Genomic DNA, 14,552 nt, shown 5'->3' with positions numbered 1-14,552 from the left:
TGTGGAGGGTTATGACCAAGCTTTCCTCTTATTTCAGGGACACAAGGAGAGACCAGAACTACTTGTAATTACTCCCTGGTTTAGGGGTTGTTTCTTTAAACTCTACACTGTGGTGAAACTACATCACCTGGGTCTTATTATTTACTCAGGCTACATTCACATTCCCTGAGAATTTCCGCCACAAATGTAAATAGCAAGGAAGCACTGTTTTTAAACCTTCTCAAATACTTTTGTATCTTCTTTAAGAGTTTTGTATTCTCGGGACCTAGCACAGCACTGTTCACACAGTGGGTACTGGGAAGAATCAAGCAAAAAAAGTTAATTTGGATTTTCACATGATTTATGTGTCAAGAAGATGCTATGATCCAAAGGGACAGAGGAACTATGTGAACTTGTAATAAAAATATTTTGAGGTTGCCAAGTGTCCAGAGTGCCTAGATGGGTTAGAAGAAACAAGTGCAGGAGATACAGGGTGACTCTGCCAGGAATGAATAGAGTGGAGCCTGGGTTCCAGGACAAATGTCAAGACTACTATTTTCTCTTGAGGCCCCAACCTGACTTTCACATGCTCTTTAGACCACACAACCCTTGAAAGCAAACAGGGACTAAGTGGGCATGGTGACACAACCAGGGATCTCTCAGCCCTACTGTTGGAGGGGTCAATCAGGACTCTGGGTCAGTTCTGGGGATGACACATGAGCTGAGGTGGGGCAAGGAAAGCTGGACAGGTTTCCCTCTGCCCTAACAATTGTTTCTTGCAAAATGAAAGAAGTTAGTTGTATTTTTTTCCCTTGATTTCTAGTAGACTTCCTGGAATAGACACCTGGAGACATACGCAGGAGAATGTTCTTCAGGGCTCGCATACAGATTTCAGAAAGTGCTGGGAATTTGGGGTAGCACTTAAAACCCTATAGGTCTCTCCCTGTGTTGCCTTGGTTTGTTGCCGGGCTGAAGGCAGAGGCTGAGGTTTAATGAGAGTCTGCCTGGAACCGAGGCCAAGAGGTGGGTCTCACCCCAGGCCTGGAGTCTCAGCTCTGCTACCAATTTGCTAGAAAAAGTCATCTGTGCCAATTAGGCTCGGGTTAGTAGAAGGTTGTCCCATCTGGGAGGCAGGTAGAAGAACCAATCGTAAGAACAGGTGATCAATGAAAAGTGACACATTACTCATGCCTCCAATTCTTCCTAGACAGTCCTCAATTAGCTCTCCGAGAAATAGAGTGTACTTGTCTTGCTAATGACCACACGGTCAGGACTGAGCAATTTACCCACCATTTTAGCTGCAAGATGAAATGTGCTGAAATACTGGGATTAATGAGTTTCTGACTTGCAGGTCTGGAAAAATTCAGTTCTTTTCTGTACTTCTCCACAAATACAAAACAACAATTTAGTGGTAGAACGATAATGAAAAGGAACCAGGCCATTCTCCCCTCTCCTGGTCAAAAGAGTACTTCCTCTGCCCTGAAGTGACCCTTCCTCCTATGAATTTATTATTGGTATTCACAGTTTGTATTTCACTGGAATGCACTGGGCCCAGGTCAGTGGTTGTTTATGGTTAATACCTACCTGACCAGCTGGGCATCTATTCTCTTTGGTTGGTGCTTATGATGGACACACCATAAGGTGACCCCCCCACCCCATGGGTCCTTTATAATCCCCTCCCTTTTTAAAAATATTTTACTTATTTATTTGACAGTGAGAGAGGGAACATAAGCAGGGGGAGAGGGAGAGGGAGGAGCAGGCTTCCTGTTGAGCAGGGAGCCTGATGCGGAGCTCTATCCTAGGACCCTGGGACCATGACCTGAGCTGAAGGCAGACGCTTAACGACTGAGCCACCCAGGGGCTCCTATAATCTTCTCCCTTTGAGTGACTGCAAGACCTATGACTTTTCCTTTTAACTAGCTTTAAGTCTCCGGAGAGCAAGAATTCTGCTTTTGTACTTTTTAAAAGACTTTATTTATTTATTTATTTATTTATTTGAGAGAGAGAGAGTATGAGCCCTTGAGCAGGGGGAAGGACAGAGGGAGAGGGAGAATAGGCTACCTGCTGAACAAGGAGCCTGATGCACGGATTCTATCCCAGGAGCCTGGGATCACAACATGAGTTGAAGGCAGAAGCTTAGCTGACTCGGCCACCCAGGCACCCCTCTGCTCTTGTACTTTTTCAAAAACTCCACAGCATATTAAAGTAATTGACACACAGTTAAGTAAACAGTCAAATGTGATTTGAGTTTTTGACCTCTCCTCTCTCCAATGAAACCAGATGGGTCTAAAGACATAGATAGAGACACGAGCCGAGACATGCAGAGAACAAGACAAAAGTCTTGCCCTCAGTTTGTTCATGGTTCCTCCCAATCGATGGGATCTTGTAACCTCATCTTCCCACCACGCAGAATCAGAGGATGCCCAAAGATCCCTAGACTTTTTTTTTTGTCAGTTTGTCAAGATTATGATTCTGCAGATCAGGTAGAGGTATAGCTGTAAAGTCCCTCAGTGACTTTTTAGCGACTTTTCGATTTGCAAGTAGAAGCAAAAGTCCCCTACGGGGGCTCATTTTCCATTTAAACCAGGAGTAAGCCACAAAGATAAATGGGCATACTCCGCCCTTCCACAATAGCCTGTGAGCCCTCAACTCCGTGACTCGAGTGGGCATATCCGTATTCAAGCAGACCAGAGATCAAAGCCACATTAGGCATGAGCTACTTTTTATTCATAGACTTACAGGATATATCGAATTAAGAGGCATGTTTTTTGTTAACTGTATTTACCAAAAGAGATCTAAATATATATTCAGCCTTAAAATGCATCCATTGTAGCTTGCATACTGCAAAATTTGCTTTCATATACATAGAAACTATTCTTATTTTACCTAAGTTATGCATCTAAGATACATAAAAATGGTACCAAATGGCATATTGGTTTATTTTATCACAGTTCTTATACATTCCTGATAGTCAAAAGGATTGATAGGGAATGCATAGTCTACTAGAAAAAAGGTAGATTCTATACAAGTAATGGAATAACGTTAAGGATAAGAGTGCCTCTCTAGGTTTAGGTCTCAGTTAACTTTACAACACAATTCTTATTTCAATTAGCATTACAATGGGCTCTCTTCGCTATTAATTGGCTGTTAAATTTTTCTCCTCGTTCCAACCTCTACTGTCCTGGCTGACACAAAGGAAGTCATGATGACCTTTTTCCTTCCAGTTTATTTCTACGTTCCCAAAGAGTTCCCTCCATGGCCATCAGCCTGGCTTTTCTGCCCATCCCCTTTAGACTGTCCTAAGTCTGGACAACCTTACATCACCAACAGCTAGATGACTGCATTCTACTCTGGAGCCCTGCTCAAAAGAATCTTTGGCCACTGCCTAATTAAAGAACTCTCTTCCAAAACTGTGGAGCAGAGGGAGGGACTGATATCTGCAGAAGAATCCGGAAGCCTGGCTAAAGGATTTCCTTTAGGTGGCATGCAAACAGATTCCCCTCCAGCAGACCTTCATCTCGCTTTCATTAGACCCCCAGTCCGAGAAATTTCCATGCTGAGTGTTCCTGGCAGCCAAACCTCCAGCATCCCACACTGACTTCTTTCCTAAAAATACACAGCCTCTCTCTCTGTTGGGGAAGAAAAATGCAACACTGGCATTTCCAGCGTGCTCCCCAAAGGTTGATTATGACCTGGAGCAATTCATCACCACTCGTGCCTTCGAGTTTGTAGTTGTTCCCTCACAGAACTCTCTTGTTTATCTTGTGGACGTTGTGACAAGAACCAGATGTGTCTCGACCTCAACATTGCCCCATCGCTATTGGAGGAGTCGGTGTGTGTGGAGAAGCAACCGTGCCAGCTAGCAATCCTCTTTAGAACAGAAAATCATCTGAAACTTCTGGAAGACTTTCAAGAGTGGGGCCTCACGTGGAGTAGGGGTCCCGTAGCGTTTAATTGGAAAAGGGACCAGTTCATAAGATGGTGTCTATTCAGCTCTATTTTCCTCCTGGCTATGCATATGTTGTTGTATTTTTTATTTTATCTCAAGGTGTTGCTACATTCTGAATCATGATAAAAAAAAAAGAAGTCTTTATTCGGAAGGCATGTCAGAGAGTCACAAATCACAGCCCGCCGTGCAGGGGTAAACTCTGCCTTCGCCATTCACTACCAGATGATCTTGAGCAGGCAATCGACTTCGATCTTCGTACTGGTTTCATGCTCTCTGAAATTAGAATACCCGCCCACCAATACACTGAAGAACTACTTATGGACAAATGAGATGGACACAAATGCACACTGAAAAAAATCGTAAAGCTCTGCTGAGATGCAGGGTGGGCTTACTCTCCATTGCCCGAGAACACCGTGCCATTCACATCTAAGGCTTGTTTTTAGTCTTTGTGAGAGATCTGTTCCAGATCCCACGCTTTAAGGCTGTGTGGCGTGGCCACTTGGTTACGTGGAGCGACCTAGACTCACTACGGAGATTGCAAAGAAGAAACAAGCTGACAAGAAGGCAACCCATGGGGGATGGGAAGGAATGGACAAGAGCAGCCCTTCCCAGAACTCTCTCCACAGTGGATGGTCCCACGTGTCTCTCAGCTTTTGGGTTTCTGTTACTGTTGTCTTTTTTTTTTGGTCTTACATTATTACTAGGAAAAAGCTTCTTTCAGAAATTCTTCAAAACTAGAGGGTTTCTTGGGATAGAGCAGCGAGATTAATGAAGCAAAGCTTCCACAACCTCATGCCAAGAACATCTCCGCTCCTTTAGCAGGTCGGCCAGAACAAATATCTCCTCCCTCAGAGCCAAGACTCTTGTAGGCTGCAGACTCTGCTCTTGTCTAATTTCTTAAGAAGAAAAAGAGAGCCTGACTGTAGCCGTGTGGACTACCCACCCTCTTGCCCTCGCCTCGCCCGTAGTTCCTTAGATCTTTCTTCCACCGGCCAATGTCTCCCCTGGACCCAGAAAGCACCCCTGTCCCCAGCTCCGCACCCCGGGTTTCCTGGTTTTCTGGATTCTAGGCAATGGTTACCAGCATGGTGAATGCAGATGGTTTCTACAGGCACTTCCCCCTCAGAGGGGAAGCTGGGGGGCCGGTGCCCCATTCCCTAGAGGCAGCCCTGTGAAAAGATGCCCAGGTTGCCTTCCCAACAAGCGGCTGGCTCAGGAACATCATTTCAAACTGGCACGAGTGCTAAGACTGTCGAAATGTCCCCTACCTTGTTTGCCAAGGGCCCGTCTTTCTGCCCAGGCTTGTTTGAGGAGTTCCATGTGCCAGAGAGAATTGCTTGCCCATCCTAATAGAGGAAGAGCAGAGCTGTCCCACTTTCTGCTGCTGATGCGGGGATCTGGGCATTTGTAGTCAATTCAAATGAACCAGGAAGGCAAAAGAACACGGAAGGGTGATTTTGTGCTTCAGAAATGAAAACAAACCACCTCTCCTGTTTGGTTGGTGCCTAGCAAGAAAGCTTCAAGCAGCAATGCTGTACTACGTGTGGGTGACTGAGTTCACCGAACTCCCTGGTGTCCATGCTATTGGTTGCCTTGACCTACATCGCTTAAAACAGAAACAACACTACACCCAAACGTGTGGCAAAACCTCTACCTACTCATGACTTGGCAAACGATCATTAAAAAATAATGCGCTAGTACCACATGACTGTGCTGGTTTGGGGGCTCCCAGAGACGCTGTTGGGTGGCTCTTTGAGAGCCACTCCTAAAATCCACTTCAGGAGAACCCACTAAACAGGCAGAACATCCACTGGGAAGCTTCTGCAAAACCAGACCCCATGGGCTCCCTGATAATCCACACCAGAGAAGCCCAGTTTGAAATAGACCCTCTAGCCCCCCCAGCACAGACCTGGTCTGTGGGATGCAGTGGGTCAAGCTCCAAAGTGGGTCCCTGATGATCGGCCCACCCCCCACCAGCCTATTCAGGATGAGCCCCCTGCCAGTACATGGTCCCACGTCACAGTGTGAGCCCTCCAGGGGGCTTTCCTTTGCTAAACTACTGGGAAAGGAAGGGGCACTAGCATCAAGGGGACCCCAGGTTCTGCTGTCTGGTGCCTCAGCCCCTCATTGGCGGCGGCAGCAACGGCATATCCACAAAGCAGGACTGATGTGGGAGTAGGGAGGAAGGCAGGTGGGCAGGAAGGTAGGCTGGTACTCAATGACTCGAAATAGGAAGCTGCCCAGAGGGCACGGCCATGCACAAATCAAAGGGCCACCTCTAGGTATCAAAGTACAGCAAGACTTGTATAAAGTCCTCTTTGATCCCACAAAATCTTGCTTCCGAAATCCTACCAAATGCTCATCGGATGGAAAGACCTGTTCTATTACTTTAAAGGATGGGATGAAAAGCACCGTTCAGTCTTTGGCCTGTCTGCTGGCTACCCACACACTCAAAGAGTGGGTTCAGGGAAGCAGCCGAGCCATGGAGGGCATCTAACAAGCAATATTGTTCCGGCTGCCACAGGGTCGGCTCTGAACCACAAGGAAGAGGGGAAAATCTGTCTCACTCATGGGCCTACAGCCTATGCGGGGCCTGGACGCGTGTCAGCAGAGTATTTTCTTTGCGGCAAAGGAAGCGATGTCCAGCATTATTTTCTTAACATTCCCATGACAAGTATCTCTCCATAGAAGCCAATGGAATAGCCAACTTTCTGCTGGGAAGGGGGATTCAGGAAACTGAAAGGACTCAAAAATAGCATTGCTGAGTGTTATCAGATTTTTAAACGAATCATGAGCAAATCTTTTTAGCTTTCTTTGGCTTTAAGAGTTCTTACCAAAAAAGATTGCTAAAATGGAATGAGAAGGGCCCATAGTTTGTTTGGTCTTTTTGTTTGTTTGTTTGTTTGTTTATTATTTCCGTTATAAGAACTGTCCCTTCTTATCCGATTTCCTCCTTCCTCACTTAAAAAAAAGAAAAAAGAAAAAAGCACATTACTTTCCTAGATGGTAAGAGTTAATGCTGTTCTCTTTTCTCAGAGATAACAGGCTTCAAGATGTCTTTTTAAATGGGAGAATGGACATGTCATGCAGTTAGCCAGTAAATGCAATCCCTGACCAAAATGGGAGTTCTAAAATGTTGAAAACTTCTAACTAGTTCCCCAGTGCATTTTTAATTGCAGAGCCCTGAACTTGGCTTTGTATCTGCTTCTTGGTCCTCTCTTGTGAAAGCTAGCTCTACGTGTCTTTAAATTCACCAATCACCCCCTCACAAACTTAAGTCAACGACTATATGTTCAAAAATCTTTGTTTTCCCTTTGAAACTGGATGCAAAAAAGAAATCTCTCCTGTCAGTGGAGACAGCTGTGAAGGAACGAGGTGCCTGAACATAAATCTCCTTGAATTTTTTGAATAGCTGCTTTTCTTTATCCCACTGGTAGATCTGGGAGAATGTGTAGTCACTCCCCAGGGCCAGGTAGTGGTTATCTTTAAAAGAAAAGGGCTGCAGGGTCATGGCCCCCCGGGACGGAAGAGCCTGGATCTCCACAAATTGCTTATTGTTCCACCTCATGACCCTGGAGTCCCCAATGAAGCGAGTGAGGGAGAGGTAGAGGGCGTTCTGCATCCTAAAGCTTTTCACGGCCAGTACGTCCTCCATGTTGGGGATATCACTGTGGGGGACAAACTTCTTAGAGCTTTTATTCCACTGGAGGATGATGGGGACCTGGGAGCGGCTGGACAGAATCAGATGTGACTTCCCGTCTATGTCAACAAACTCTGCATCCGTGTCCCTGAACCACTCATGCAGAGACTGGTAGGAGTAGAACCCTTTGCTGTTCCATTTATATACCGTGGACAGACCAGCTTTGGAGCTGTCTGCGATGATGAAGAACGTCTCGTCCTCGATCTGAAACAGCTCAATGTCGTTGGGCTTGGAAATGCGAGAGACTTCGATGTCTTGGAATTTGACGAATTTGGTCCAGCTCTCGTCGTATTTGTAGATGTGAGAGCCGCCAAAGAGCTGGGCCACCACCACGAAAACCTGGTCGTCGATGAGGATGGCCTTACAGCCCACAATGGATTGACCTGTGCCCCAAGAGAAACGAGAGGGGATTAGGGCACCGCAGGTGGAAATGCCCCTCTGTAGCAAAACTGGAACCCCAGTGAACTGGAAAACAGGGACAGATGTAAAGAAATGTGAGAAATGGGGCAGCCAATGTGGGGAATAGCATGGCGGCTTCTGGACAAATTGAACATAGAAATACCATATGATCGAGCAATTCCACTTCCCAAAAGTACTAAAAGTACCCAAAAGTACCAAAAGAGAGTCTCTAAGAGAATTTGCACACGCATGTTCATAGCAGCATTATTCACAATAGCCAAGAGGTAGAAGTGACCTGTTTCCACTGATGGATAGATAACCAAAATGTGGTGTAGACACAAAGGAACATTCCTCAGCCCTAAAAAGGAAGGAAATCCTCACAGAGGACACATGACAACATGGATGAACATTGAGGGCGTTATCCTAAGTGAAATAAGGTCACAAAAAGATAAATAATACATGACTCCACTTATATGAGGTCCCTAAAGTAGATTCATCAAGACAGAAAACAGAATGATGGGGATGAGGGGCTGGGGGAGAATGGAGAGTTAGTATTTGATGGATACAGAGTTTTAGTTTTTCAAGATGAAGAGTTCCAGAGATTGTTTGCACAACACTGTGAATGCACTTAATGCTACTGAACTTAAAAATGGTTAAGATCGTAAGTTTCATGTTCTGCATATCTTCCCACAATTAAAACATATTTAAAAACTTTTAAAAAATGTGTCTCCATTACATGCTGGTCTCCTAGCCTCTGGTATCTTTAGAGGCAGGAGCACAATTCAGGAAAGGCACCAACACCAAAGGAACTGTCTTCAGCCTATTCAAAAAAGTTGTTTCCCAACTCCAGACAGTGGAATGAAACCAATGGGCTTCTGTTTGGGGTGCTGGGGGTAAGGAAGGGTAAAAAGGTGGGAGTCAGGTCTCAGAGACAGAAGGAAAAGAATGTAATGAGGGGCTCGTGAAGACATTCAGCCCCTTCTGGTTTCCAGAGCCAAAAGAAGCTAAACAGAGGCGGAAGTTGAACAGAGGAGAGTTAAGCCTTGTAACTCTAGACCAGGTGGCCCAGGGGTTGAAATGCAGCCTGTACTTTATAAGCTTTCTGACCCTGAGCCAGTTAACTGTCTGTGCTCAGGCTCCCCATTTATAAAATGAGGATGCTATTAGCATTGACCTCCCAGGGTTAGTAAAGACTAAGTGAGAAAATTCACAGTGTTTTTAGAACAGAGCACCCCAAAACAGGAAGTAGTCAACAATTAGTAGCTATCATTACTGGAGAATTGAAACAGTTGTCTTGATAATGAAAAGAACTCGCCCCTTTAAAAATCTTCCACAGCAGCCACAGTGTAAATCCTGTAGAATGATCGATGACCGGAATGATCCAACTCAGGCAGCCGGGAACCGGAACTCTGCTGGACAAGGGACCACCTCCTACTGTCTTCCCCCACACCACAGCCAGACTCCCAGACTGTCCCCCAACCTCCTCAGCCCACCAGCAAGCAGTAGAATCACTTACAACACAAAAAGTATTGACCCTCCATGTAGGTCATTGGATTAAAAGTTCTTTCTTCCCCTGGTTTTCTAGGCGATTTGGACCAAAGTGAAGTTGGTCTGTAAATTACAAGGATAACTATTCAATTCCTGTCCTCAGTTTTAATTTTGGGGGCAGCCAGTGGGTAGTTTTTAGAGTGATACTTCCTTTTCTCTTTCACTATTTTGGCTTCTTGCAAGAACTTGTTTCCTTTCTTTTGTTTAAAACTAACTATTCCTTTTTTCTGAGTATAAAAAGTTTTCAATGTTTCCCAAAGCAAATTTTAAAAATAACAGATCACATTTCTAGTGTGTACTATGACTATGACCAGCACTACACTAAGCATTTTACATGTATTCACTCGTTTAATCCTTACAACAACCCGATGAGACCGGTACCATCATCACCATCACCACCATCATCCCCATTTTATAAAGGGTAAAACTGAGGCACAGAGAAGTGAAGGAACTTTTACAAAGCCACACAGCTAGTATGTGGTGGAGGCTGGGATCTAAATCTGGGTAGTCTGGCTCCAGTCTATACTCAACTGCCAACATGCCAAAAAGAACAAGAGGAAAATCAAAATGACTTGTACCGCAAACCTGAAATAATGCTCAATGTCTTGATATATTTCCTTAATCGTTATTCTACACACATACTCAAATGTGCTTTTTAAAAATAAATTTGGAGGGGTGCCTGGGTGGCTCAGTGGGTTAAAGCCTCTGCCTTCGGCTCAGGTCATGATCCCAGAGTCCTGGGATCGAGCCCCGCATCGGGCTCTCTGCTCGGCAGGGAGCCTGCTTCCTCCTCTCTCTCTCTCTGCCTGCCTCTCTGCCTACTTGTGATTTCTGTCTGTCAAATAAATAAATAAAATCTTTTTAAAAAAAAAAAATAAATAAATAAATTTGGAGGTGGGGGGCACTTGGGTGGCTCAGTCGGTTAAGTTGACCTGCCTTCGGCTCAGGTCATGGTCCTGGGGTCCTGGGATTGAACCCTGCATGGGGCTCCCTGCACTGTTCGTCCCTCTCCCTCTAACCTCTCACCCCACCCCCAACTCATGCTTTCTCTCAAATAATGAAATAAAATCTTTAAAAGTAAATAAATAAATAAATAAAGCTGGGCTTACAGGATACAGGAGCTTTTTACGACCTACTTTTCTTTTCGTTTGACCATTACCTTGTAAACATCGCCCCGCCCCCCGTTTACTGCACCTTCTACAACTTGATTTTTTAATACTATCAGACATTTCGTTGTATGGGTGTATCCTATTTTTAACAAATCCCCTATTGTTGGACATTGCGGTTATTTCTAGCTTTTCATTATTTTGCGTAACATGTTTCCTTGTAGAGAAATCTTTTTCGAAAACCATCTGGCAGTGTTCTTAAATGTAGGCGTTGCCGGGGTAAACGTTGTGCACACTTCAAAGGCTTCTGGATTTAAACTACCAAACTGCTCTTTGGAAGCCGCACTGCCTCCCTCCCTGCCAATGCTAAGTGCCAGTGCATATTCCGGCCCCCTTCCTGAGTGGCCTAGCTAGGGAGGCCCCTGCCACCCAGGAGTGTCCTACAGGCCTGCCTGCCTTCCTGTCTCAGAGAAGGGGCTGTGTAAGACAGAGATGTGCCAGAACCCCTCCATCCAGTAAACACTTTTAGTCTATAGAACTGTCAGTAGCAACAGAGATCACCACGCACGTGCATGTGTGTGTGCGTGTTTTAATGCAGGAAGAGAGATTATAGGCTGGAACATACCTGGCATGGAGAAATCAAAGGCAAACAAAATAAAACCCAAAACAGGAGAGCTGAGAAGAGGAAAGAAAGGAGATGGGAAATGCAAAACCTCAGGGTGACCCTGATCGGGGCTTTCCCTCTCCTGGTAGAAGCCCAGAAGTGGAGGCGTGGCTGGAGCTGTCCCTTTGGCACCACACTCCTGGCTCCTCCGAAAGGCAAAGGAAGATGCACGTATGTGCCCCTCCCATGGCTGAGAGCCCTGGTCTTGCCGGGCATAGGTTGCCTCGGGCTCTCCTTCACAAGGGGCTCAATCCCAACCAGCTCTACTCCCTTCTGTGCAGAGGGATCCTTGCGGCTTCTAAGAACACCCTCTTCCCTTGCTCCCGTGCTGGGGGCAGGGGGTGCGGGGTAGTGTGCTTTCCGTGCTGGCCCCTCCTTTCCTGTGCTGATGAGAGTTGTGGAGAAGTTTACTTGAAGTGGAAGATTTAGGGACTGGGAGCAGGGAGAACGAGGGCTGCTCCTTTATTTATCCCCAGGTAATAAAACTGACATTTGTTGCAGATTTACTATAGGCCCGGCCCTGTGCAAAGCCTTATACACATGATCCCCATTAAACTCTCATTGGTCTGAAAGGATGACGATCCCATTTTACAGATGAAATGAGATTTCATGATACTTCCATTTTACAGATGAAAGGGGCTCGTGGAAATTAACTAACTTGGCCAAGTTCATCAGCTAGAAAGAGCTGGAGCCAGTTCTATCAAAAACCAGCCTGATGTTTTTGGAGCTCACAGGCTGAACTACCCCACTATTGTAACTTTTTCTCAGGCTTGGTTGTGAAGAGGATCTAGGTGGGCATCATGGGAAGCTTCCCACGACTCGGAAGATTGAGAACGAGTCACTAGAAGCTAGCAAGGCCCAGCCTTGGCTCTGGCCCTGACCACACCCAGTGCTCCCTCATTGCAGGCTTCCTACACACCATGGCGGTAGCCTTCCCAGGACCCTTGCCATCATCGCTTACTCGGAACCCCTATGAGCTTCTCAGCTAGTCGCTCTGCTTCGGCCTTTGTCCCCTGTCCCCAACCCAGGCTGCTCACAGCCCAGCACCTGTGCCAGGCCCCTGCCTCATCCTGGGCAACCCTGCTGACCTTGGGACAAAGCCTGCTTTGTTCCATAGAGCACTCAGATTAAAAACCCATGTCCTTCCCAGGACCTGCAAGGCTCCTGTGCTCAGCCCTCCCTACCTTTCTGACTTTGTTCCTTGCAGCTTTCCCTCTGGAGCATTTTGTTCAGGCCAAAACGGTCCCCTGGAAGAGCCAGACAGGAAAGATAGCTTTCTGCCGCAGGACCTTTACACTTGCTGTTGCCTCTGTCTGGAACGTTTCCTCCCCAAACTGTTGCTATGGATCAACCCCTCATGTCCCACTCAGCTTCTCCAAACAACCTTGCTCATGAGGACTTTACCAGACACAGTCTAAAATGTCAACCATGACTGACTCTTCAAAACTCCCATCACCCCCTTCCTTTCCCTTCTTAGTGTGTTTCTATCTGATGTGTTAGCTGTATTATAATTATCTTTTTTTGTTGTCTCTCACTCCCATTATAATGTGAACCCGTTGAGGGTGGAGGTTTCATCTGGCCTGGGCACAGCAATGGCCCCAGCACCAAGACTGTGCCTAGCACTGAGTAAGGGCTCAAGAAACCCTTGTAAATGAATGAATGAATGAATGAATGAACGAACGAAGAACTTGATGAACATGGAATGCGATCAGCTGCAGTCAGTCAGAAGGGCAAGTGGAGGGCAGTGCCGTCCCTTCCTACCGAGGTCAACCTGAGAGAGGAAAGGGGTGGAAGCAGTAGCGACAGGCCCTGGGCTCTGCTTCTGAAGTGATTCAGCACGCCTGGGCCTTGATCGCTCCATCTGTAAAGGTGGGAGAAGGAAGCCAGCATTCATTAAGAACTGCTCACTCGGTGCCTGGCACTCCCTGATTCCTCACAGCAGCCATATAAAGTACATGCGCTGCGCATTCTGCAGATGAGGAAACTGAGCCCCAGGGGCCACAGTCCATATCATATCTCAGTGCCTGGCAGAGTCCGGAGTACAATCCATGTTCATCAGTTTCCATAACCCGAGCTCTTCGTCATCTCTCTATCCATTCCCCCCCCTCCCCCCGCACAGAGCTTCTGTCCTCTACCTGCAGGCAGGCACCCCATGCTGAGATCTCCAGGGGCTGTGAATTTCCCACAAGATAAACCAGCATCCAGGACCTCACCGGCTTGGCAACCGGCCCTGGTGTGGACCTCCCTCCCCTGCCTGGCACAAAGCAAAGCTTCCCTCTGGTACCACCACCCAGCATGGGGTAGGAGGAGGGGAGGCCAAGGGGCTAGCCTATCTCCCAGGTCTGGAAAAAGAGGGAAGCAAAGAGTATGTGGATAGTGGGTCTTCCCTTCCTTGTCCCCTTTAATATGGACCAGGTTTAGGGTCCAAAGGCCTGGGCTTCCTCACCAGGTTCACCTGAGGTGCTCTGCACCGCATGTGTGCTTGATGGGGGCGGGGCTGCTTGCGGGAGTGTGAGCTCAGCACTAGGAGGCCAGGGGCCACACAGCCAAGGGACATCTGACAGGGCATCTTCAGGACTTCCGGGGTGCCTGTCCACTTCACAGAGCTCCCTGTACTGCTGAGATCAGGCTCCATGAGCATCTCTGCTCTGGGAGTGCCCAAACCACACTCTCCCTGCCTCCCCCCACCCCTGCACCTGCGGCAAAACATTGTGCCTGCAAGTTTCCTAGGAGCTTCCCGATCCAGAATGTTGACCTGACACGCTTCTCACTGCAACAGCAAAGTACTGCTCTAACTCCAAATCGGGACCCACCGTGGGAAATCCTCTCATGGAGTCACAGTTAAGCTACTGTGGCGCTGTCTCTGAAGTCAATATTACTATCAGATTGTACTTGATAAATGAGAAGTCTTTAAAAGATTATTGACTTTACCCACTTATTTAAAAAGCAAGTAAAAAAAAATTAGAAAAATAAAAACCAAGTAGACAGCCCATTTTTAGTAGCGTTGAGACAATGGGTTCCTGACAGTGTTGAGAAGCATTAACTAGGTCTTAACCCAAAGGCATGAATTTAGAGAGTCATTTATTCTTATTTTTTTTGTATTTATTTAAAGGAAACAGTGATCACCAAGACCTGGCAAGATGGTAGCCGAAACAAGCCATAGAGTGTGCCTGTGTGTGCATGCATGGACGTGTGTCTGTGTGTGCA

The 14,552-nt window shown here is 46.6% G+C and overlaps 1 protein-coding gene across 1 annotated transcript in view; it reads right to left on the bottom strand.

Annotated features, from left to right (window-relative positions):
* Positions 1–6,575: 6,575 nt before the first annotated feature.
* The window catches only part of LOC111149258 (leucine rich repeat LGI family member 2), a 28,223-nt gene continuing 20,246 nt past the window's right edge, over positions 6,576–14,552 (bottom strand). The window contains exon 8 of the mRNA XM_022506220.1: positions 6,576–8,011. Coding sequence (XP_022361928.1) covers positions 7,194–8,011 — 818 coding nt within the window. The 3' untranslated portion in view covers positions 6,576–7,193. The remainder of the gene's footprint in view (positions 8,012–14,552) is intronic.

Source organism: Enhydra lutris, unplaced genomic scaffold, assembly GCF_002288905.1.
Source record: "Enhydra lutris kenyoni isolate GAN:26980312 unplaced genomic scaffold, ASM228890v2 scaffoldscaffold21, whole genome shotgun sequence".
Lineage (NCBI taxonomy): Eukaryota > Metazoa > Chordata > Mammalia > Carnivora > Mustelidae > Enhydra > Enhydra lutris.
This window is presented reverse-complemented; position numbering and strand designations above follow the sequence as displayed.